This window comes from Camarhynchus parvulus, chromosome 1A (assembly GCF_901933205.1).
Source record: "Camarhynchus parvulus chromosome 1A, STF_HiC, whole genome shotgun sequence".
Taxonomy (NCBI): domain Eukaryota; kingdom Metazoa; phylum Chordata; class Aves; order Passeriformes; family Thraupidae; genus Camarhynchus; species Camarhynchus parvulus.
The window spans coordinates 44,422,423-44,448,488 of NC_044586.1; the positions used below are offsets into that span (position 1 = coordinate 44,422,423).

General features: G+C 38.2%; 1 protein-coding gene across 1 annotated transcript; it reads right to left on the minus strand.

Annotated features, from left to right (window-relative positions):
* On the minus strand, window positions 1-24,610 carry TMEM168 (transmembrane protein 168). Its single transcript, XM_030960638.1, has 5 exons — window positions 24,536-24,610; window positions 20,042-21,307; window positions 11,386-11,528; window positions 8,712-8,986; window positions 1-4,532 (listed from the first exon to the last, which is right to left on the minus strand). The coding sequence occupies exons 2-5, from the start codon at window positions 21,233-21,235 to the stop codon at window positions 3,985-3,987; spliced, it is 2,160 nt and encodes a 719-aa protein (XP_030816498.1). The 5' UTR covers window positions 21,236-21,307; window positions 24,536-24,610; the 3' UTR covers window positions 1-3,984.
* Between the last annotated feature and the right edge of the window lie 1,456 nt (window positions 24,611-26,066).

Here is a 26,066-nt window from a genome sequence, read left to right on the forward strand (position 1 = left end):
AAAACAGCAAAATATATTTAAGTAGTATCACAAATACACTCAAAAAATCTATTTACATATCTAAAAACCGTATATTCAGTAAAAATCCTCTCACAAAAGGTATTTATAAACAAGAAAACTGATCTGATTTTGTTGTCTACTGCTGGCAACAGAGGCGCTTTACTGCTAGCAAAGCATTAACTATGCTTTTACAAAATATACAAAATTATTTTGGGAAAAACTTGAAGACTGGACAACAACTAGAAGGCATACAAAGCATAAGGAACTGCAAGTACATCACTCTAGTAGTGCAAAAATGAAGAATAATGGCTTTCCCCCCCCTCCCCAATACTTGTTCAGAGAAAAATACTACTGTGAATATGCAATTTGAACCCCTTTAAAAGACTTACATTTGTAGGACTCAGTGCATTTGCACGTTTGAGCAAGGCTGGTACTATACAGGAGGTAAATGAAACAAAGTCAACATAGAATCATGCTGTGACTCAAGTTTATAACAAAGTTTATAGCAAAATGTCTGAATATACAGTACAGAGACAAACCTTGCAAAAATGTTTCTCTCTACCAAGAAATCTGTACATGTTACCACTAAACAACACGTAGGTAACTGATAGCATATGTAACATTCTTTGGAATTAGATTTAAATTTCCTTCAGGCCCCGTCTTTCATACAGGAATAGCAGAAGGATAACTCCTCACTTAGATCACAGGAGCTCCCAGTGTTTGTCCCTCAGGCACATGCCCAAGGCTGGGCAGAGACCTGTGGAGAGGCATAAGCACCAGGAGCTGGAGAAAAATTCCACCTGGGAATGTGGGTTGCTGTAGGATGCCTTGATAGAAGTCAGTGCAGAAGTGAAGAACTGATGAAGTTGAATTCCTCATCATCCATAGCCCTGGTCTGATAGTGTTTTGAAACACATGACAGTGTCTTTGTCCAAAAAGGCCTCATAATAGGAACAGCTGTAAACATTTCTTTTAAAGTTAGCATTTTCACCATGCCTTTGCAGTAACAAAATCAGAAGTAGGAACACCTTAGCTCATGTTAGAACTACTTCAAATTTAGAAAACCAGAGGTCTATAATTGAGAAAATAGAAACAAATCTGCAAACACGATTAGTTTTGCAAATAGTATTTTTGCTCTTTTTTTCAGCTCTTTATGTGCCTTTCAGCAAACAGCTAAATAACACCCAGTCTATCCTAGGAAAAAATCTAACTTTGGTAAGTAAGCTGGAAACCATTTAATATCCAGAGGCAAAACAGCAGGACAAAGTGTTCCATTTATTCTGCCCAGAGCTAAGTCCATCACTGCACTACACAGCAGATTCCTGTTCACAGATTCAGGAGAGGTCAGGAATCCCACACTTTTCTTGCTCCCTTTCATGTACAAAAAGAAAGATACAGATGATATCCATAAAAATATAACAGTAGCAGGTAGAAACTTACCCATTAAGATCTGTCAATTATAATTAGTGGCAAGTGTTATGGTTGATATTTAAAGCTTTTTTCAGAACAGAAAGGACTAACTTCTTGACTTCAAATGTTCAAAATGTTCACAGGGTTACTATGAGGTATTTATGGGGATTTTACTAAAAATTTCTAAGGCTCAAGCTCTAACAGTTTTTGATAAAATCAGGTGAACTTCTACTGAAAGAGAAGTCAAAACAATGGTGATTTTACAAACCAAATGTAGAGGAGTCTTTATGCATCTATACTCAAGAGCTGATGACCAGGAATGGAAGACAGTGACTTCTGCAAAAGGCAGCGCTGCTTTTCTGCAACCTGATGGAGCCTTGTTCAACCCAACTTCAAGTATCCACTTTATGTACTTGAACAAGGAGCTCAGGTACCCAGCTCAGGCTCCAGAGGATAGCTTAGAGGTGCTCTAAGGTTATGCAAGAGATGTAAGGGATTTGTCTGCTTGACCTTTGGCACAGGAAAGCAAAACAACAAAAAAAAAAGTAACAACCCTCAAAAGTCATCCTAGAATAGAGACTAAATCAGTCTTCCTCTGGAAATACTTACTTCTCCTTGCTAATGAGCAGTGGAGCACTTCAGGTCACTAGCATGGATTCAGGTATCTGGTTTTTGAACATCTGAATTTAAATGAGATGACTCCTACCTCTGTCTCCCACATTAGGACCTTAAGTTGGATACCAGAAGTCAGGTGGTATGAGAACCCTCTGTCCTTACTGACAACTGCCACCTCTTGATTCCCTGACAGAGCTGCAATCACAGCATTTACTGAGAGAAGACCCAAAGGCATTTAGTCTTCATAGGATATAATTAATCTCTAATTTCATTATCCCATTCTCACACTATGGAAGAGGATGGAGAAAGGGGAAGTGGTGTGGGAGGTGGTGCCTTGCTAAACAACACTGTGTAATACATACTAATGAACAAACAGTGGCTGTGACTTGTAGATCTGAGAAAATCACCATTTTGAAGTTCGTGGGTACAAATTGCTTTGGCTGTTGTAGCTCTCATTATTTATTTCAGGAGCTACTGATGGGTATCAGTGTTAGCTTGGCTGGCTAAAAAGCTCAAATGGCATTAGAAAAAGCCATGATGGCAAAGACTTCGAGAGCTACATACTATTTGCATGTATTTAAATTAAAAAAATTAATAAGTTATATTTTATACAAATATCAGCTGCTCTCTAACACTTTTATTAAAATAATGATGGAAACAGAAAAAAGTAAACTGTATGTCTACTGAATTGCACACACATATGCAATTAAACCACCACAAATTGTACTGTCTTAGCCACTTACTTGTTTCACTCCTAATTTTCTGTAGTTGAGAAAATGACATTGAAAAGCTATGCAGCTTTTATGACTGAAGGAAAGGATTTCTAGAGTCCCATCCAGTCCTGGAAGGATTAAAATCAGGACCTTGTGGGTGGGAGAAAAGACTTAAGGAATACTGAGGATTCCCTCTTCTCCTAAGGGAATAATCCATTCAAACAAACTTTGCTTGTGGTTTTGATAGACAATGAACTTGCTGGTCCAACTCTGTACTCAGCACTTCACAGAATCAAGAACTTAGGCACACCAAGGACTTCAGATAAACATGGAAGCAAGGCAACACTTGTATTCCCATTTTTTATCTAAGAATTATTTTCTTTGTTAAATTCCTTGGGTTTTGTTTTGCTTTGTTTTCTTCAGATTAGCTTTTCAAAATACAAACTAGTAAGAGCCTGGAAAATTCAGAATCACCTAATAGGCGAGGGAAAAATTTTCACTGCAGTTTTTATTCCATATATAAATTAACTTCTGGGAATGTATGCTCAAAGATCACCAGCAAGATATTTAATGTTGAAAGTAGCACTGAATATTTTTAAAACGCACTTCAAAACACACCATCTGAGAAGTATCAGAGCATCAGAGGGTTGTCTGATTTCCTTGTTTTCCATGGCAAATTTCCACTGATGGCAGTAGAGAACTGAGGCAGGGCACAAGGTATAAAAGCAAATAAAACTAAAGCTTTTTGGTAGGTACTTACATACAGTAGCTATATATTCTGGGTTTTTTTTGGCTCAGTGATCCCACCACATAATTTCAAGCACACATAAATTGACTGGAGTATTAGCTTGGTTCCTTTCCTGTATTTAAACTGTATCGTGAACATAAATGACAGATCAGCATCGTGTAACATTCACAGGAGCTCGGGTCTATCAAACTGGTGTCTCTAAACAATGGCTGCCTTAAGTAAGACATATGAACATGGGACCTGTCTCCAAAATGCATGGTCATATTAAATAAGTCTCTTACAAATGTACATGTAACAAAATTCAAAATATCATAGTTCTACCCTCTTCTGTTTAAGATTGCAATTTCTAACTGCTGCATATACTGTAGCTGCTCAAAAAGCTGAATAAAGTGAGTAGAGCAGACTTTTTCAGAGAAAAATAGTCATAGAAAAAGTTTTAAGTATGGTACAGTGAGAAAGTTCACAAAGCTCTCACTTCATTTTCTCTTTGGTTGCTGATTAGGATTTGACGAGTTTGAAGCCCTGTCCTGTATCCAGCACTGTGGGAAGAAACCAACTCATTTTCAATCTTTTTAAGCACCTAAAGCATGCTTTACAGACCCAGAACAGATTGAGACCACAAAACCAGTTTGCCAAATGTACTAATGGATAGGTGATGCGTGGGAAGTACATCATCCAGTGTTTGGCCACATCACTTCCCGTTGGCAAATGCAAAGTGTAGTCGCTCCAGTGCTTTGACACCCCGTACATGGCTTTCACCGTGCGGCCCTTCTCAGACCAGCTGATGTTGCTGTCAGGGTTACAGTTGTACTCAACCCATTGCCTGGTGAAGTCACCAAGCTGTGGAGGGTCTGCTTCCTCGATGTCCACAACTCTGGCCATTTCTGCTCCTTGCACAGCAACATACTGGTCATTTACTTTTCTTACTTCTTTAACCCAAGGCTGAGAGTTCTCACAGTCTAAAACAATGATCAGTCGAGAACAAAAAGTGCCGTTCTTTTCTCTCCACCAGTCCAACAGCGTGTCCAGTCGTAAAGCATCACCCCCTGCCACAAAGACAAAAAGATTTAGTATCAGGATGAAGAAACAGAAACTTCTGCAGAACTTTAACTGTTTTGACTGGTTCTAAGAGTCCCTTACTTGAACAATTTGGACAGATATAACAGATGTTTTCAGTTCATCCTTTCCATCTGTAAATGTTGCATATCTCCATAGAGGTATTAACTGACTTGCTGTGGCAGACAAAGCCATTAACTTACCCTTGATTAGAAAGAAAACCCATCAACAATAACAAAAAAGGAATTCCTTTACAGAGTGAAAGAAATTATAGCCAATTGATGAAACCTGGAAAATACAGATAAATGGAAAAAAATCTGAAATAAAGTTCATTTTGTATTAAATCTTAATAATTTTAGGAACAGGAATAGGACTCTTTTCTTAGTATGTTTTTATGAATATTAAAAAAAGGCTTGTCTAAGAGATGAATTTAGAAGAAAATACATTTTCAAATTGTGGGAATCAAAGCAAGCACAAAAATTCACATGACCAGGAATGAAGATATTCTCTCTATAGAGACAGCTGTTTTCAGAGCTTCAAGAAAACTGGTATCAATTTACAACGCAATGAAACAAAAATCTCATTGGATTTTTTCCACAATATTTTTTTTCCTGTCAGGTCAGAAGACCCTTGCAACTAGTGTCCAACTTCTCATGTTCTGTCTCAGCTCCTGTTCCAACAGCACTTTGAAAGAGGAGATTGTAATTAAACCTGAAATGCTATCTATAAGGGGGCGTCTTTCTGCTTAAGTATACTGGATGCTGCAGGATCTGTGTAGCTTTGAAAGGCAGACTACTTACTCAGGTACCTAAGGACAACATCTTGCAAACAACTCTCCATTGTCTCCCCAGTGATACTAAAGTAAAGAACTGGTATGCCTCAGTTCTGGATAGTTGAAGCTATGATACAGGTTTACAACAAAAATACTGATGCTTCAAAATATCAAATTAAAAATATGAAGAAAAAGAAGAAAGATATTTAAAGTAACTGAATTTTAATTCCAGAGTGATTTTTCACTAGTGACTACAATTAAGCAGTGTTTAAAATGTTGTTAGCTGCCTGTTTCAGCACTTACAGTTCTACTTGTAAGGGGTGACCAAAAAGTGCTTCAAATTAGTATCTCAGAATTGAAGTGTTGTGCATGCTATTGTAGTTAAAGTAAAAGCAAAATTACAGAGCTGCACCTTTCTCCAAGAAAATGAAAAACTGGAAAATTTAGTACCAAAGAAAATCTCTAGGATACAAACCTAAAGTAATGACTTGTCTTGGTACATGATCCTCAAATTGCTGTAGTTATTTACAGCAGAGACTTATATAGATAGAAATAGTTTTCCTTTTCTAGGTACATCTTCCACGTGAATTATCTATAAAAATTTCTTTATTTGTTCACATTTTAAAGGCTTATAAATAAACTTTATTAAAGTGTAGCTATGTAGGAGTACAGATGATTTCAAAAGAGCATTGGATAGAATCACCCAAAGAAAACCATCTCATCCTTCACAGATACAAGCAAACACATGCTTGGCTTCCAACCCTATGGACCTCAAACACATGGGCTTATCAGCCAGCACAAGGTTTAGCAGGACAACAGCTACGCCAACAGTTTCAGGAACAGAGACAAGGCTTTATTAGTCCAGCTCATGCCTTTGCCTTCACTCAGACAACATGACCCCCCAGGTCATTTGACTGCTCATACTTCATGCATGACTAGCTAACAGTTTCTTTTATACACCACTGTGCTGTATCTCAGCTTCCAACAACAGAGAAACATCATTACTGAATTAATTAATTCAGTAAGCCTCTTTTGCAATATGTCATTACAAAGCAAAGACCACACTGCTACTGCTGTGCTGTACCATGGCATAAGCCAGCAGTGAGAAACTACTTTTTTAATCAGATGAATTTTTTTTTTTATTGTTGTCATCTCTTTTCATCCTCTTTACAGGTCAGAGGACAGTACACATTACTGGAACTGATGGCCAAGTTCCATCTGTCACAAAATGCCAGTGGTCCAATACATGGGGCACAATCACAGCCTTTATATTTTCAGTTTATACTTTCAAGTCACATGCAGGAGCAGTGATATCTGAAGGAGGATCACATTACATTCCACCATTTCTAAAATTAATCACAAAAAAAGCATGCAAGACCCATGACAGCTGCCTGTTCTCCTTTATGTGACTATATGCATATCCATGTAGAAGCTGAAGATGTGTTTGGACAGAGAACTGAAAAGGAACGTTGTGAGGAAGTTGAACATCACTGTATTTACACACTGTATCTTTCAGCACTCAAAGTTTTAACAGTTACCTTGGTCTTTCTCCTAAAGGCTAGATATTAATTTAGGTTACAGCTACCTACATGCTACAGAGAGACCAGAGCTCCCCAGTCACACTCCAGGGTGGCTATACTAATAAACCAGGACTAGGGTGAAAGCTGTCCAATTTTTGCAGCAACATTTGGCTCTACACATGCAAGAAAGCTGACTTTGTCTATGCTGCTGGCTGGAGCACAGGTGGGAGGTGGAGTTTTGCTGATAGTCTCCTCCACACAAGGTGTGGACACACTCAGCAATTGCACAGGGTGGCAGCTGCTCTTACGGACAAACCACCCTCTTCTCAGAGAAGTAATCTGGCCACCCTATATACACTGTAGCTCACCACTTGCACTAAGGTCACAGTAAAAGCTGTGGCTTTTTAAAATCTCTGATACAGATAAAGCCCTTGAGTGAAAATGTGCTCACATGGCTCTTCAGCAGGTCTAAAGGTTCAAGGATGGAGCTGCACCAACACAGGTACAGAGCCTCCAGATGGAAACTGATCTGTGCCTGAGTACCTACCTCAGCCTGAGCACACAATAAAGGGCATGCCCTACTGAAGGGCATGTGCACCTGGAGAGACACTGCTGACAAAGAGCCTGAAGCTCACAGGCAAAGTGCTATCCAACAGAATTAATTCTATCCCAAGATGAAAAAAGTTACCAATTTTCAATGTATTTACTATGAGATTCCTGTTCTACACACAGTGACCTCAGTTCCCTACAGCAGCAGAGCAAGGCTAAACCTTGCAATGATTTGACAACTTCATTAAGTTTACAAAACAAATGGGCCAAGAAAGGGGGAAACGGTGAAGTCTATGCCAAGAATATGACAAGGCATTAAACTGGCACTTTAAATAGAGGTTTACAATCTTGAGGCTACACAATGCCCACAATCACTCCCAATGTCCAGTGTCAGCAAATCATATTTTTATGATACAAGGTTTGTTATATGTTTGAAGATCTGTTTTTGTAGTGTGAATTGTGTATCTGCCTCCTGTTTCTTTTACTGATTCTGTCTTTTACAAAAAAAAAGCAAAGCACACCTTAAAGACATAAATGCAGTCCTTCATGACAGTCAACTGACAGTGTCACAGAACACTCTGTAATTCCCTCTGTCATGTCCAAGGAATGAGAAAAGGTTATGCTTTTTCATTACAGTGAACAAGTATTCCTCAAAATACAGCAGAAAATCTTTAGGGTAGGAGTGTGTAATTTCCACTTTTAATTCCATACAGGGAAAAAACCAATCTTTAAAGTTGTTGAATACAAAAATCATGTGCGAGGAAAATCAGGGGAATATGAAACTGCGTTTAAACTTGAAAGAATACATTTGGAGTCAACAATATTAGACAATTTTGAGAATAAGTGGAAGATGATTAGTTGGCTGTAAAAGGATTTTTATCAAAGCCAGTAAATACTAAAATGACATAAAGTTCATGAAGTAACATACCTGACTGCCATACAATGCAAGGGAAGGAAAGAGCTACCTCTTAACAATAACTTAGCTGCATACCAAAGGGGCTTCTGCTTTTCTCCATTCTCTCCACTAGCAGAGGCAGTCAGCCTGCAACCGGGCTTGTTTTCTCAATTTGTTGTAGCCTCTGAATCTCTTAACAGCCATGCCCTGTAATAATACAGCCTTTTCCTTTCTTCCCTCCCTGCAGGAAGTTGTATAAAACTGTTCTCCAAAGACTGATGGTTCTTTGCCATTCTGAACAATCGGGTAGTAAGTACATTCAAAACTTCAAAGTTTTGCAGTACAATATGATTTTCTACAGAACTAATGAATTGACTTGGAAAGGTTATCAATAACCAAAACAATTAACAAAAAACATCCCCAGATCACTTACCTGCCAGTGCCCATTCACCAGTGCCATGAGAGTGACCACTGTAATAGAGAATGTAGGTATCGTGTCTGGGTCCATCTGCAGTCCGAAGTTCAAGGAAAGACTTGATCTTGGAGTGAAGGGTATCGAAGGTCAGCCCGCTTGTAGAGTAGTCACAACCATATGTCTCAATCATGTGATAAGCAAAAAATCTTTGGATGGCATTAAGCATGCCAGTAGACCTCAGATTTAACTCTTGGACATGGTCAGGTGGAAGAAGAGTTGGTTGGCCATCAGGACTGAAGAGAAGGAGAACAGCTAATAATTATGGCTGATAATTATTTCATGCTTAGTAGACCTCTAGTAGCTGCTGATATTTCCCCCTGTGCATATTTTGTCTGCTATGAGGTAGCACTGTTCTAAATTCAAATTTACTTTAAATTTACAGTTTATAAACAACTCAAATTACTGCATTTGAGTGAGGGACCACTATGTTCCTTCTGTCACACTTCAATTCCAAGCACAGTCTTACTCAACCCTATGCTATTCCTGCAACTGAGAGACAGAGGGAGAGAAGGAAGCTGTGCTAGGAAGAAGGGAGGCTCCAACAATTTCATGAAGTTCCACTGAGGAGCACTGCCTTCACACAGGCACTTTTTCATGAACAGCTGGAAAGAAGCGCAGAGAAAATGAGTGCTAATTTGGACAAACCATAATGCAAACTAGTTTCCAATAATGGACGAAAGGGAAATCCACATACACACTTTGCTCAGTGTGAACTCACACAAATACAGTAATTCGTTCTTGTTTGTGCTGTTCAGATGCTGTTCCTTCAGCATAAGAAATGTGCTTCAGATAACAATATTCACAGCTTAGAAAATCAAAGTTTTAAGAAAATTACAAACTAGACCTGGAACAAACCATGCATGTGTATTTATGTTTACCTAGGTAAGAATATGGATATATGAGAAAAATAAAAAAGAGTCCCTGGGTTCCAAAGTGAATTTTATTTGTATTGTTATCTATGTTTTATATAAAATATAGATAAATATATAAGAAATAAACTCAAATATATACAGTATCTAAAATACCTAATAAAAATACACTTTTTATTTTAGGTCTACACAGCTATTCATTAGTCATAATAATAGGAAATTTAGTCTTGCAAGACACCCACTTAGGGGAGTGCTCTTCAGAATATATTTTCAGAAAGAGAAAAGCATTCATCACTCTTCAGCTGATGTAATAAGGGTAATGATAAGGAACATGACTGACAGCTGGGCCAAACTGGCCTCATTTATGCTCAGTTACAGACATGGAGAGGCTTTGTGAGTGAAAATATGGAGATAAGTCTTACTCTACTAATACAAAACATGACATTATGGTTGTTTCCCTACATATGTATATATGTGTGTATTCTTCATGTATTTTGTTTGCCAGCCAATGTGTAAAGCTACCTAGTCTCCTTATTGGTCTAGCTAATTAAATTTTGCACCTTCTCACCTGTCTAGGGCTTTTATGAAAATTATTATTCCACTGGTACAGCTACATTGAATAGCTCATCATTACTGCTTGTCTCAGCAAGTGAAGACGGTCCATCACTGAAACAGTCAAGCTTTTTTAATAAAGAAGTTTAGTTGTGTCAGGTCCTAAACAGTTGCTCAAGAGTATCTCATTTGCTCAAAATTAGAGGGAACTGCCTGTGCCAGAATAATATAATACAATGAAATAATTAAATTGTTACCATGGAAACAAAATTAATTTATTTTTATTGTAATGTAAATTTTGAAAATCTGTTTTTCAAATCTGTAACAATAATTGACAAGGATTTTTTTTCACAGTGCACAGCTGAAAGACTGTAAATCAGAAGCTCAGAAAATGTGTTTTTTACAATATTAAAGATACAGTTATTTAAGATTAGCATACTATCTTTGGTTTCTTTGACGTTAAGTTCTTCCTTATCCACTAAATCCATTACACACACTGGAGCTGTGAAGTTTTCATAAATTGGGCAGTTCTATTTTGAAGCCTTTCATATCAACTTACTACTCTATTTCGCTTGTGACTTGAAGAGATAATTTATATAGCTCTTGTTTATCACTTACAAAAAAATGTGCACATACTGATTTTAATTTTATGGCAAAAGTGGCATTTGCAAGTTTAAAGCTTCTAAGAAAAACACACAAATGGGCAAATCATAATAGTATAATCCCTTTACAGTCACTCATTTCTCATATGGTAACATTTATTTTGGAACAAACACCAGCTTCAAATTCTCAACATCAATACATGACATGTAGTCCATCTGAAAAGCTAATTTTAATAAACTTTAAATGTAGACACTACCTCATTTAATTGAATTCAAAATTATTTTGAACTGATCTGTTTGGTTTATTCAATCTCCTCATGTAAGATACCTGGTCTCAGCCAAATGCCCCAATCCTCCTTTGCGTGAGATATGGGCTGTGAAATCTGCCTGTGCACAGCTGGTCTGTATTCATCAGCTTTCTAAAAGCAAATTACCTAGATAGAAAGGCGCAGTTACCCATTCCAGGGTGAGAAAGAGGAGAAATAGAAAATCTGCCTATTATTTGAATTTGTATTTAATTGTTGAAAATCCAAGCAATAGCACTGCATTGCCTCCACAAGCACACAATACATTCACACACTGTGAAGCTGGAATGGACAGTAACCATACCTGCAAAAGTTGGTGGGAATCACAACTGCATATCCGACACATGTACCTCCCAAGCAGTTTCCCAGTTCATGGAAAAGCCCATGAGCCATGGACTCCAAAGGTAGAACAATCAGAAATGCACTCATGAAGATCCCATTGGTTGGCTAAAAAGAAAACGAAGAGATTTAGGCATTGCATGAAAATCCCTTTGTTTGATCCCACACAATTTGGCCCTGAAACGTGTGAAGTATTACTGGTAATGTATATTTATTTTTCAATGTATTACATGGTGATTTACTGTAAAGACAAATTAAAAACTTGGGGAAAAGGCGGATGGTAAACAAGGATCACTCTTTTGAAGGGAATGCATTTAAAAACAGCACAGTATTTAGCTGTAAAAACTGTGATCATATCTTAGTTTACCAACTGAGGCAAGAAAATCAAATGCCACAAAACTAACTGTATGCATAAAATAAGAAAATCTGTAAGCATCTGCAGGGTCAGGCCTTAATCAGTGAGGTACAGCACAGATATGATGTATCTAGCATCAGATGACAGCACACTGGTTTACTGCATCCATCCTTGGAGGTATTTAAAAGACCTGCACATGTGACACTTTGGGAGGTGGTTTAGTGGTGGACTTGACAGTGCTGGGTTAATGGCTAGATGTGATGATCATAGAGGTCTTTTCCAACCTAAACCATTCTATGATCATGAAAAATATACATTTAACTTATGGAATACTGCGTATCACACAAGAGATGAATTCTGAGATCATTTGTGAACATTATTTCAATTAAAAAGACAATTCTTTGTCAGTTACACAAATACCAGACGAGTAAAGAACATCCTCTACAGGACTTCATAGCATGCACAGAGCTAATACCCCATATGAAGCTTTCCTACTTCAAAGGAAAAAAGCAGTTTTGGAAAATATTACACTTACTAATACATAGCTGATTTCTGTAAAAAACAAACAAACAAGAAGTTTCAACAGTACATCTCAATCAATAGTACTAGTAAAATAAAAATGGACTTCTGAAATGCCAGATATCTCTGAGAGGCAGAACAGATAAGGATTCATTTTAGTTATTTAAGCATGATGTGAATGGGTTTAATCAGGTATTAATTTTTTTAGGATAGATAGAAACAGCATTACAACATACAATTAAACAAGAACATTAATATGCATGGTGCATTGTTAAATTTTGATGTTTGCTATGTTGCAAAGGAAATAAATTCATAGCTAGAGATTTCTGTCTTGAGTAGAATCCTGTGGTCTCTGACCCCCTCTATGTTTTATCTGTGCTCTTTGTACTAAGCTACAATATTAATGTTGTTTTTTTTTTTTTTTTAATCTGGATATTGCCTTACTGTGTAAGACTCAGTGACTTGATGGGCACTGGTAGTTCAACTTAACACAAAGTCAACACTATTAATAATTTAGACTTATATTATACTGACAAAAATGACACCTAAACCAATCCAGCTTTCGTGGCACATGGCATGAGCTCAACTACATTCAGTTTTTAAACACAATTACTTAGCCTGAAAGAAGAACTTTACCCATCTAATGCACTAAGAAAGAATAGTTTGGTACCTGTCCTGGTTCTAAAAAGTGTCCTACCACACTTCTGATGGAAGGATCTCACCTATGTGTCCTTGAAATGGTGACAGCAATACTTTTAATCACAAATAAACACCAGAATCTGATATTAAATAATAACTAACTGACAGCATTATTAACTGATAGCATAAATTACCTGAAATCACCAGAAGACAGGAAAGCTTAAAACACTGTATTATGTTGACACCTCAATTTGTTTTGTTGTTAATACAGAGAAAAAAAATCTTTTAACTAAGGAAATGTAATTTTTGTTTCAAATGTATCAGCAGCAAGTGATCCTTTTTGTTCCTCTGTTTCCCCAACACACTCTGAAAACTGTCAGCAACAAAACTTATAAAGCTCTGGTTAGATTTTTTTCTGTAGAAACCTTATGATGTATAAGACTTTGTTGAAAGAGTAGAGTTTTCTAGCTAAATTAATTTCAAGTCTTGGAGACTTAGTTTTCCAACTGTAAATTCCAGAAGGGTAATGCAAAACAAAAGGGAAGTATTTTTGTGACAAGTTTAGCTTTTACACCACATAAATATATTTTCTTGGACTTTGCTAAAGCAAACTACTCCTGTATTGCATTAGTGTTTTGATAACAGTGAACATATTACAAAATAAAAAATACATTTGCCTGTAAAAACAAGGGCAATCATAATATCCTAAATAATTATTAAACTATTATTAAACAATAACTATTATATTATTAACTATATTATTAAATAATAACTATTAAATAATTAAGAAACTATTATAATATTACTTTATATTAATTTTATTGTAGTCCAATTACAACAATGCCCTCTCGTTCTAAATATTCCCTGCATTTCCCCAACCCCCTAAACACATGCAACTAATTAAACCCACAGCATTCTGCCATAACACAAATTGAAATCATCACAAAGACTCACTCTGAGTTTAACTCCTAAAAAATACTGACATTTAGTTATTGAAAATGCTCCTACTAATATGAAGATACTGGCAAAGAAAATTCCCAAGTACTTGTGAAATAAGGGTCTCACACAGAAGCACTAAGGATCATCTTGGTGATCCATCCTGCTCTGTATCCTGCTTTGAGTTTGTACCAAATATTATAAAAGGAATGGAAAACAAGCTCTGTAGTGTCAGGAATCAATTCAGCTCCATCTGAGGTTTCAACTGTGTTGTCTTTTAGTAGCCATCTTATGCTATGGAATAGGAAAATGTTGGATATTTTACATGTGTAGACATCTACCTAATGGAAAGATGCTGGCACTTGCTGTCAGCACATTTTCAACAGTTTTGATTTAGAAGAAATATGTCACAAATGTAAAAATGCCTAATGATGATTAGAATAAATCAATATTAGGATAATAAAATATCTTAATCCAGCACTGCAAAAAAAAAAGACTGGTAGCATTTTAAAATACCTAAACTATAAGAACTTCAAATAGCAAAAAATATCTGATTTAGTTATTGCAGTAAAACTGAAGACAGGTTCCTCCCTTAAGATAAACAGCTAAAATTCCAGATGGAAACTGTCAGTGCTTTATTAAATCCCAAACACTTGATGACTGGTCCTTAATGGAGCAGATGGCCATGGATGCACAGGCAGAGCCAGAAAGGGATTTTGTTCTTTCATGTGTTCAACCCATTTTCCTTGTTTTCAATTGCACTAGCAATGTGAACCTGCAGTATGTGCCTGAACTCCAAGTGCCCATTGATTCCAGACAGACTGCTCATAAAGAAAACAGAAGACAGGGATCATCTAGGCAATCGTACTGAAAAAACCCATGAGAAATCATTTTATCTCTTAATCTTTGGGGTTTTTTGGTTTTTTTTTTGTCTTTGTCTGTCTTGTTCTAAAGGAATTAACAATTAAGTCTCATTTCAAGTAACACAGAAAAGGTAAAAGAAAAAAAAAATCTACTTCTTGCCTCTGATGACTGGAATGACAGACAATAGAAGAGCAGTGAGATTTCACTAGTAGTAGTATCTTCCACTTTCTCCTTTATTGAGCATCGCTTCTTGTTAAGTGTAACTGTTAGAACACCAGAAGAATTTAGAGGTATTTTACAGCCAAGATGTCATTGTATACTCATGGAAAGGACAACTTCAATCCCAAAGAATAATCACTGTTTGAAGCAGAATAACTCTGGAACTGTACTTAATTATGGATGTGTGACTGAAGAAAAAACCCCAAAATGCATAAAATGTTAGTTTAAATTGGAAGCAAATTACAAAGACCTATAGAAGAGCCCTTCTGTTTAAAACACAAATGAAACACTAAACATATGTCAACTAAGATGGTCACGGGATGACCGAATGGTTGGGGTTGGAAGGAGCCTCAGGAAATTGTCTGGTCCAATCCCCTGCTCACACAGCACGGTGCCTTGGATTATATCTAACAGACCAATAACTGAGAAAGCTTACAAAGATGCCTTTGTGCATTTCCAAAAACACTGTCCTGCCTTCCATTATCCAAGCTGAATATTTACCTGGTTTTATACACAGACACACAAAGATACACAAAACCCCCCAAACAAAAGAAGTATGATAGAAGAACACCCTCTATGACAGAGATGGCTCAGGAGAAAAAGGGTAACATGCTAACTAACCTACTAACATTTGATGAATAGCTTATTTCAAATGAGGACAAGATATGTATATTACAGGTAGAAAAAAAGCTTAAAGACAAAATTTGTAAAGCTACAAAGTACATCAGCTACCAGAGGAAACAGTCTTATAACAAATTACCAAATAGTCCATGGAGATCAACAAACAATCCTTTACTTCTGACTATTAGAACAGCAGTGAGAAAATCTAGGAGTTTGTAGAAAACAGTAATCGCAATCACTGGCAGATAGATTTAATGTGCTGTGCTCCCCATCCCTGACTCCTGTTCTAGCCATGGGAAAGCCTGTGCTTTTATCTATGTGCATTTGTTCCAGCAAAACCACAAGCAGTTAACAGTTTTAAAGCATGCTAAAAAACTCGGATGTTTTTAAATACAAAAATGTGAATCCTGAAACTAATGAAATTTTGACAGCAAGCTAAACACATAATAGACTCTTCAGACTCACAATGAATACTTTCTCTTGTCACCAGAGATCCCCTTCAGGACTGAGGAGCTCTCAAAGTGTTGGTGACAGCAGCAAGGTGTGCTGCCACTGTGAATTTCAGCAGGCAACCTGAGGTAGCCCTTGGGATGGGACTGGAGAGGGAGAGCCAAGGAGGGCTGAGCACACACTGGAGAGAGGAAGAGAGGCAGCAGAAGTACACATGATAGAGGGTGAGTTTGAGAAGAAATGGTGGGCAGTGAGCAATGGGGACCTAGGATGCAGCTTAAGAGCTGATGGAACAGTAGGAAAAGAGGGAATAAAGGTATTAGAAAAGAAACTCAACAGAAAAGTATAATAACAGCAAAGCACAGGTATTGAAGGCAAATCAGCAAGAAGAGGAAAAACTGTCTGATGAAAAGAAAGAGGGGAACTAGACATGAGCAGAAAGACAGATGAAGAAAGGCAGGAGTCGCATGTACATTTGACAAAACATGGAAAGAGGCCAGAGGATGCCGCAGGGACTCTGGGGGGAATAACAGAAACAACAAAAAATAGCTCCAAACAAGCAAAGCCTGAGGAGGATTGGATTAAAAATACAGCCCAGGAAGAAAAGCAGGGGTAAAGAGAAGGAGAAAGACTGGATATGATTTGCATTCAAGTTATTTAACCTGTGATGTTAATAAAAGTATGTCTAAGTAAATATAGATGTTGCTATATATACGGGCAACCACGCCAGAGTAAAAACTACAAAATCATTAGCTCTCCCCCAAACAGGAAAGCACTCATACACACAGTAAACTTATTTTGTCTCCTACCAATGATTCAAGTTAAATGGTACTGTCCATTTAAGTATGAGTATTCAAGCATGTAAGGAATACCATTATTTTACTAACCCATAAAATTCACTAGAACCAAGAATAATGTACTGAATAATGTACTTCATTCCATTACTTCACTGGTTCTAACATAGTTAATCTTTCTCTTGGTAATACTAAATACAAGCCTTCCATGAATAATAATTCTCTTTGGCTAGTAAGTCAGAAAACCTGTAGTTACCTTGGCATAGAGCACTTAACAAAATTTGATTTTAAGTTTTTGAGAAAAAGAGTGCCCCAAACCTTTCTAAGGTCTTTGTCTGAAAATTAAAAGCTCTTCATCTGCAAATTTTTCATAATTTTATTGGTTCTTGAAGAAGTAATATCTGAGTCATCTGCATGACTTCTTCTGGATCTTGTCCAATCCAAGGGCCTAATTACAACTGGGCACATGATTAATTGCTGAAATAAGTTGGCACTAAAGAGCCTATTGATCTGACTGAAATTACTCACACATATGTAAAGGCAAGTGCTGACCATCTCCTGCAGATTCTGCAAAGAAAATGTCTGTACCTTTTTACCAACAAGACAAGACATCTTTCCTCTGCAGCTATAACAAGGATTATTCTCAGAAGCAGACCATGTCCCAGCTGACACATGCTCCACTGAAATAAGAGCTGTTACTCCATTTTTTAATGCACCCAACTTCAACACATTACTTTTACAGTTCTCCCCAAGCACATACCCAAGTACCATGAACAGAGACTTTAAACCCTTGTCCTATTACAAAGGATGTGCTCCCCTTGACTGACAGGACTTTTAGCCTCAACAGCTCTGCACCAGTAAGAAAACCACTGTCCCTGCTACAGCAAGTTAATTCACCTCACTTTAAAAACCTTTACACAAAAGGAGATTTGATGTTTTTCTGGCAATTTTAATAAAATAGGATACTTCTAGACACCAATTAACAGACAACTGGTGCTTTAGGTCTTGAGTTTTCATACACGAGATTCACATGAAGCACAGATATTACAGTTATTAGAAATGTTAAGAGGGCATATATAATGTGCCTGCAAAACATTTTTCATGAAAGGGAACCCCCCTCTTCCCACCACTCCATTTCTGGCTATAACTGAGCTTTTTTTATAAGCTATTGACAATTATTTATAACTGACTGTTAGGAAGAATCTTTCCAAGGCTTGGATTTTTAGCAATTCTATTCATAGGAGGTCAAATGGCAGACCATGAAGTAATTTTAAGCCACCTATTTTATCAAATGCACTATCATTAAACAAGCTTTCAGTAGTGAGGAAAGGTATAAACAAAAAATTATTCATCTTTCAGGTCACTTTCAACAGATTTCAAATATAATTCACACACACTGAAATAGCTACAGAAATCCCAAACTAATGTTGCAAAGACTGAAAATTCTTACATCTTACATATGCAAAAAATGTTTTAAATAATCTTTAGAAGAGCAAACACATTTTCAGGAACTGGAGACCAAGGAATACTTGGCATTCCTAAGAAACTCTAAGGAAAAATACATTAAAAATGTAAATGTGAAGTGTAAAAAAATTTCCTTTAGATAAGAATGTATGAATTGCTGTATTAATCTGCACCAAAGGCCCATCCAGAAGAATGTCTGGTCTCTAAAGAGGCCAAATTCATGCCTAGGAGAGATGTAAGGACAGAACAAACATGTTTCCTGAGTACTTTAACCACTAGTGGCTTAAGAACTCCCTGAGCCAGATGTGGTTTCCAGATTGTACATAGACCCCAGTGAATTTTGTCCAGCCTCCACCACACATGGCAAGCCATGATACACAGCCCCAGAGCTCAGCACCACATGAGGAACTATTCCTACCTACCTGGCTCCAACCTGCCTCTTGCCAACTTGATTCCCCTCAACTTTTGCACTGAACTGATATTTTGGTTCCGTTTCCTTCTGTCCTTTCTGCAAGTTGAAAGACCACAGCTACGAGTGCTGATAATCTTCCAAAAAAAAAAAGCAAAACTACCCAGTGTTCCTTGGAGACTCATCTGTTAACCTCCCATGCTCTTAATCAAAAACAAAACCCCAAACTCAACAGAGTTACAAAGTAACTGTTAATTTAATCTTCCACTAATTTAATACCATTCATCCACAAAGTTATTTAATCTGAGAAAATCTGCAGGATTAGAAATTCCACAGGGGTGGGCAGGAAATTGTTCTGGAAACAGTATAAACACATGTCTGTAAACCTGATCTACTGTAAAAGGACATTTTATATACATTATTATATGTTTGTAATTTATATAAGAGGTGAATGGGACAAATTTAATTGTTATTGTGGTTTGTATCAACTTGAAAAAGAAAAGACACTCTGAATCCCCTGTTGCAACTATGACAACACACCATGTGTCTTAACTTGGGCACTGAACAAACATTTTGAAAGAAATGTATGCTTTCTGCTAAAGAAAAGACAACATCCTTAAGTCATAAATGGAAAGAAAAGTCAAAGGACACTGTGTGATTTTAATGACTGGTCTTTCAGATACCATATCCTGGGGTGCATAATCAGATTTGAAAGTGAGACACTTAAAGCTCATGTTATACCAACAATTTATCAGTTTATCAGCTGATCTCTGATTCCATGTAATTGGTAAAAAAAAGAGCAAAATTACTGAAAATTACACTATTTAATACATTTCAATCTAATTTAAATAGTCCACAACAAAAGCCCTAGATTTAGTGAGCATTACTAAGGTTTAACACAGTGATTTATTCTGAAAACAAATTTTATGGCACAATGAATTCAAAAGCAAAACAATTTCCCAATAGGTAAATGCAAAATACTTAGCTCACCTCTTTTGCCCTGGAAGCACTTACCTTTTCCCATGCTGCCAACATAAGGAAGCTGGTAAGTTGCACTTGCTTTAACAGGTCACAGACCAGGCAGCTTAAAGTGTTAAGTGCAAAGCCCATGACAGTGAAACCACACATTAAAAAAAGACTGGATCTGGCACTTGGTGCCATGATCTAGTTGAGGTGTTAGAAGATGGGTTGGACTCGATGATCTTAAAGGTCTCTTGCAACCTAGAAATTCTGTGATTCTGTGATTCCAACTTAACCTACAGCATACCATCAAATTTTAGGAATTTTAGGGATCCAGCAATTCTCAGGATTATTTTAAAGAGGAGATCAAGATAAAGAGATTATTATTTACCTGCCAAGACACTGCTCCCAAAACAGCAGTTGCAACAAGGCTGAAAAATACCAGCTGCTCTGAGATCAAACAGAAGTGACGCATTCCTTTAGATGCCATGACTCTATCCAGGCTGTTGTTTTCTGCTCGGTGAGTATAGTACACCTTGTGGCAGTCATTGAGTTTTGTGTGAAATCCCCAAAGAGTTATAAAAAAAATCACATGACAGATCATCCAGAAAATTCCAAAAATAGAAAAACCAGGTATCACAAAATACCAGAGGTCCAAATCACGTAGTTTAAAGGCTGCAAGAATGAAAAAGATTAGTTCAATGACTCCAACTGAGATGACAGAAAGGCGCCTGCAAAGTTTACCACGGTACAGGTATGGCTTCCATCGCTCAGTAACCGAAAGTCCACTGAAGTAAACGTCAAGAAGGGGATCTGAAATGAGGCAGCTGAAGAAACACGCCAAGGCAAAAGGGTTTGTGGGGATTTGCAGTGATGGAAAAAAGAGTAGGGATGCAATGGCTCCAAAAATTGCCAAATTTGGAATTGCCAAAAAAGACTTCATACGTAAGTCAATAATCAACATGGCCAAAGCCAAGACCAACAGAATAATACTTACAGATTTTTCTACCAGCATAGTTGTGCTGGCAATTGCAAATCCAACTAGCTCCAAAAACTCAACTGTTGTCAGCAGAGTTGGTCGATGATGGACACAACCACAAATCCTTTCAACTAAAGCACATAATATCCTTAAAACAATGGCAGAGAGAAGCAAATATTTTGTAGCTTCTTCTTTCACATCCATTTTGAAGGCAGAATTATTGAGAAAACAGAGAAGGCCAAGCAAAAAACCAAACCAAAGATTGGAGAGACTCAAACTTGCTGTTTCCATTGAAAAATAGTAGTACAGTATGCTGGCAATTCCAAGAACAAAGAGCCCCAAAATAAATATTACCAAAATCAGTGCATCTGCAGTTTTCTCCCATCTGACATAAAGGCCCATGCAAATGGCAACAAGTAGGTTGATTCTGGCAAGATAGCCAAGGTATCTGACTGATGAGTGCATGTTCACTTCTCTGTTTGCCTCTTCTAGCCTTGTCATTGCTGCATAGAGACAGTGACTAACACAGTACCGCAGTGACCTACACATGTAAACTGCAGGTAGGGCTTTCACCCACTTGACTGACAGTAAAGATTCGGGTTTCATCCAACAAACACAATGCAACTGCTGCCTCCTGTAATATCATTTCAGTAACAGTGGTCCAGAATCCTTGAAGTCCTGGAAGAGAATTAAGAAAAATTTTAGTGGCAAATAATTCCTTATAAGCATACGGAACATAAATATGACCCAGCCCATCGCATGAAGTTTAATATCTAGAGTAAAAAGAAAACATTAAAAAGACCAATGAAGTGTGGAAACCAATATACAATGGGTTCTGCACAAACCTTATTTCATAACTTGAATGAGAGGAAAGCAATCCTGGCCTGGGTGTTTTCCACAAAACTCATCAATTAGGTATTTATATTAGATATCTGTGGATATCCAAAACTCTTCTATGATAACCACTTGCTTCTAGAACATTTCATAATTATTTTAAAACACTATTTTATTTCACCATTACATTTGATAAGTTCTCACTTTCTATTAAATCTTTTCAGCATGCTTTGCAAGACTTCCTTTCAGCAGTCAAATAACTATATGATTTAAAAAAGAACTTCCCACTCAGTTAATGAGCTTAACCCAGAATAAAAAAGATGTTATTATCTCCACTTCACAAGAAGAGAGTGGACACACAGATATAACAACTGATTTGGTATGATTTTCAGAGATTTCTCCTAATGTAAAATAAAAGCCTTCATTTGCACGCCTTCAAGGCAATTTCCCCCCTCTTCCAAAAACAAGAGAACAAACTGACTGGGATAAATATTATATTTAGAACACAAGCACTTTCTACTCAGATCCATTTAACTGATGTGATTTTCTTTTTAATATAGTTACAAACAGACTGGTATTTTAAAGTATTTTTAAGGGGCATTTTGTGATGTTATGGGCAGAGCTTCCAAAACATAAAAAGACATACGTAGCCTCTATAATTTTTTAAGTAATTAACTAATTGCCCATCTTAAAGAGATTTCTGAAGAGTGACTGGTATGATAGAGAAACCAGCATGCCAAGAACACTCAGTGCTAGGTTATAGCTTACCGCTTTTATTTATATTGGTGGGGAAAGTGTTAAAAGACACCTTGACTCAAGTGCAAAATTTAGACTTTATTCTCTCTTGATTTTTAAATTCTTATTTTTTAAACCAGTGAACAACAAATGATGAAGTGAATTGACTGATTTGCCCCTAAGTTTTGGCAGATTTAAAGACTGGTTTTACAGAGTGTAAAACCAGCTTCAGTAACTGCTGCAGAGAAAAACTAGGTCTAAGAAATCCTATTGTTTAAATTACTTATTTGGTAACACATATTTTCAAATTATGCTATATACCCAACAACAATGCAGATATTACTTGGAAGAACTATGCATTAAAAATCTGTTTACCTGAAGCAGAATACCAACCATATATTTAAAGCAAATTGCTATTACATGAAGTTATTAAAAGTTAAAAGTTCTTTGGATTTCAACTGTGCATTTTCACATTATTCATTATTAGTAGTGTTTTATAGACATGACTTAATTCTGAGTTGCCTGGCTGCTTAACATGTCACAAAATCTCCTCCCTTACTTTCTCTTCCTCTCACCCTTTCGTTCCTCTATTACACAGATAACACAAATGTGAGTTAGCTTTCATATTCCAGGTTTAGGTTTCATAGCACTGACTCCATCTCACTGTTTCTTTCTTGTACTACAATCAACATTCATTTTGTGGACAACTTGAACCATGTATTTCAGCTGCTACACATGCCCTCCCCCTGCCTCCTGCTCTCTCTAGTTCAAACCACGAATACAGAGAAACGATTTCCCATCTCCTTTCAACCCACAGCACCAGCATGCAACTACTGCTACTCTGAAGAACATATGCCATCCCATCCTTTTAATCTGGATTCCTTTCTGGAACCCCTCCAAGTCGAGGGGCTAACCCTGTAAACGTTCAGTTGGACAGCAGCCCCAGAAGCCGGCAGGAATGGGCCCTTTGCATGTGAGCAAACAGCAAAGCTCCCGCCTCACACCCGGCTTAAAATTTTGCTGCAATCACAGAATTGTTTTCTGTGGGATCGTCAACAGCAGCAAACTCCCCTCTAGGCAAGCAACGAGCCACTCCGACAGAACACAACTCTCACTGGGTCAGCTCGTGTGGAGTTTTGCTGCCAGCACAGCACAGAAACATGAAAGAGAAACTCCTCTGCCCCTCCCCTGCCAGGTGCTGGGGTGGAGGAACAAATGGGGCAACACTTCTGTTTCTACTGCAGAGACACAAAATCTACTTGGGCACAAGTAGTGAAAAAGGATTTGCAAAATGACAGCTCAGTCTGTGAATGCAATCTCTTCTTCCTGACCCCAACTTCTAGACAATTAGCAAAAAATATGTACTCCTAAACCACACTATTAAACATTAGCATTTTTTAACCAAAATACGTGGTCGACTTTTTGTGAAGAGGAAAAGATGCATTTTCATGATTAAAGTATCCCATCACACAGCTTTTACCAAATAAAAAGACAACCGCAATTAAATTTTAAAGAGAAATATCAATAACTGATTTATTCTCTAAACCACAGCTATTTGATAGTAATTTCTGTCAAGACTTTGTTTACACAAGAACTGTTCAAAGTCCCGGGGAGGGGGAGCGCTCCTGTGTTTGTTTTAAACTAATGGCTTTAAGGTTTCAGGTTGGACACGACTTACGGATCTCAGCAAATCACATTTAGATTCCATACAGAATGTGGACACCCACTTTTAACTATTCAACTTTTGCAAATATAATTTCAAGGGAAACCTGGAGCCTCATTAACATTTAGAGACCAAACTATCTAATAGCTTTCCTATATGTAAAGAAACACTGCTCTCAATGTAGTTTTAACCCTAACTTGTCTAAGAAAGTTGAATAAACAACCAAACCCCAAAGCTGGTTCAGTAGTTAACCCCAGATGAAATCTATCTAAAACAGTGAATCCACTTTCCTTCACCTTTATTCTTCCAGTTTACCACTTTTCTTTTTTTAAAGCAATTCTCCAAGAGTTTTTTTTTTTTTACAAAAAGTCCTATTTAGCTAATATATAAACACATCAGACCTAACGCGCAGGTGAAGGGCAGCGTTAGTTTCCAGATGTTAACACCGCGCCCACAGCGGGGATGGCCGCTCTGCGGACAGGACGCGTTCCCGGCCGGAGCTCCAGCTGCGGGGCCGGCCCGGCGGGGGAGGTCAGTGCCGGCACTGGGGTCCCTCAGCAGCCTCCCCGCCACGCCGACCGGCGCTGGCAGCCCCCGCGTCGCCCGGCGGTGCCCGCCCGGCCGCGCTGGCTGAGGAGCCCCCGGCGCCCCCGCCCCGCCCGGCCCGCTCTCACCTCACCGGGCGGCCCCGAGCCTGCCCGCCCCCCGCGCCGGCCGCCGCCATGTCGAGCCCAAGCGCGGCGCTTCCCGCTACGGGCCGCGCCGAGGCTCAAACACAGCCGCGCCGCCACGGAGCGGCGGATAGAATTGCGGGAAAGCCCGACCAACCAACCAACCCATAAACACTGGTGCCTAGGCATGGAAGCGGAAAAACTGTGTTTAAATCAGGACTGCAAGGCAGACTGAGCCCTTCCCAGCCTGTGGTCCAGCGTGCCTCGTGCGCTTCCTCGGCCTCAGAGTGCGTTGCTCCGCACTCGGTGTAGGAAATGCACATTTTGAACTGGATCTCGCAGGCAGGTGAGCAGATAGCGGGAAGGTTCTGGATCACAGGAACCCCACGCCCTGGCCGAGAGAGGCAAAACGCGAGGAGTTTGGATGACAGTGCTGCTCAGGCACTCTCTGAACTGCAGGTGGGCTGGGCTGCTGCGGAGACAAAGCCTTAGTTCCTGTAATCCTCCATCACAACCACCTCCTTCTGCCATTAGTCAAGCACTAGAGCAGCCTAAACGTCTAAGCTTGCCTCTCTGCCGCTCCTGACTCACTTATTCAGAATCACAAGAAGCTCAGACATCCCCCAAATTATTACACCTCCTGAAATATTAGATAAAACTGGCCCAAAGGCCTAAAAGTTACACGGGTTTAAAAACAACAAAAAAAACCCCAATGAACCCCCCAAAGAAACAAACAGAAGCCCAACAAAACAACAACAACCAAAAATCCACAAGCTAAGAGGTTTTCCTTTAATAAGTAAATATTTCTGAGATCTGAAATCTCAGTTGCCTAGTGAGGGTCACATGCTTCAGATACTTTATCAACATTATGGACAACACTTAATTGGTACTGTATTGATCCAACCATGATCTTGTTATACTCCTCAGGCAACTAGGGAAACTTCTTCAATGTTTTACTTGGATGGTAAAATAACCCAACCAAGTTTCTGGGCAAGTTTGTGAAATGAACTTTCTAAAACGACAACTTGCTCTTCTACAGGTTGAAAACAATTGAGGGAAACAGAAAACCTGCTGCTGACGCATGGAGATGTGATTAAAAAGCCTTAGAATGATCACACTTGTAAAGCCACTCAGGCAGTCTTCCTGAAACAGAATGAGGCAGAAAGGATGTGCAGGAAGCAACACTGAGCCCATGTGTGAAATGCTATTTAGTCACCTTCCCTCTCACTAAAGAGATCAGAATGCACCAGGTAGGCTGTGCAGTGCTGGGGACACACTTCAGTTCTGCTGAAGTCCAGTCTTCCTAGAACTTGTATCTGAGCAGGAGCCTTGAATTTTCAGTTCTTTGGATTTCTTTTCCCACTGCCATCCTTTTCCCAACACCTCCAGTATTCAGAATCACAATGTAGAAAAATACAATAATGATATTAAAGGGGCAACATACAATGGGAGCTGTAAAAGTATTTCAGTGAGATGATAGAAAAGAAATTAAGAACATGCAGAAATAGATGAGAGGAAGTGCTTTAGAAAATGG

Bases quoted from the DNA above. Each gene is read 5' to 3' on its own strand.
- TMEM168 (XM_030960638.1), bottom strand. From the start codon at position 21,235: ATGAAACCCGAATCTTTACTGTCAGTCAAGTGGGTGAAAGCCCTACCT. The intron at 11,529-20,041 runs GTAAATAATAAT...TTTTCTTTTTAG, and splicing joins TGGGAGCAGTGTCTTGGCAG to CCAACCAATGGGATCTTCAT. The intron at 8,987-11,385 runs GTATGGTTACTG...CCTTCTCTTCAG, and splicing joins ATTCCCACCAACTTTTGCAG to TCCTGATGGCCAACCAACTC.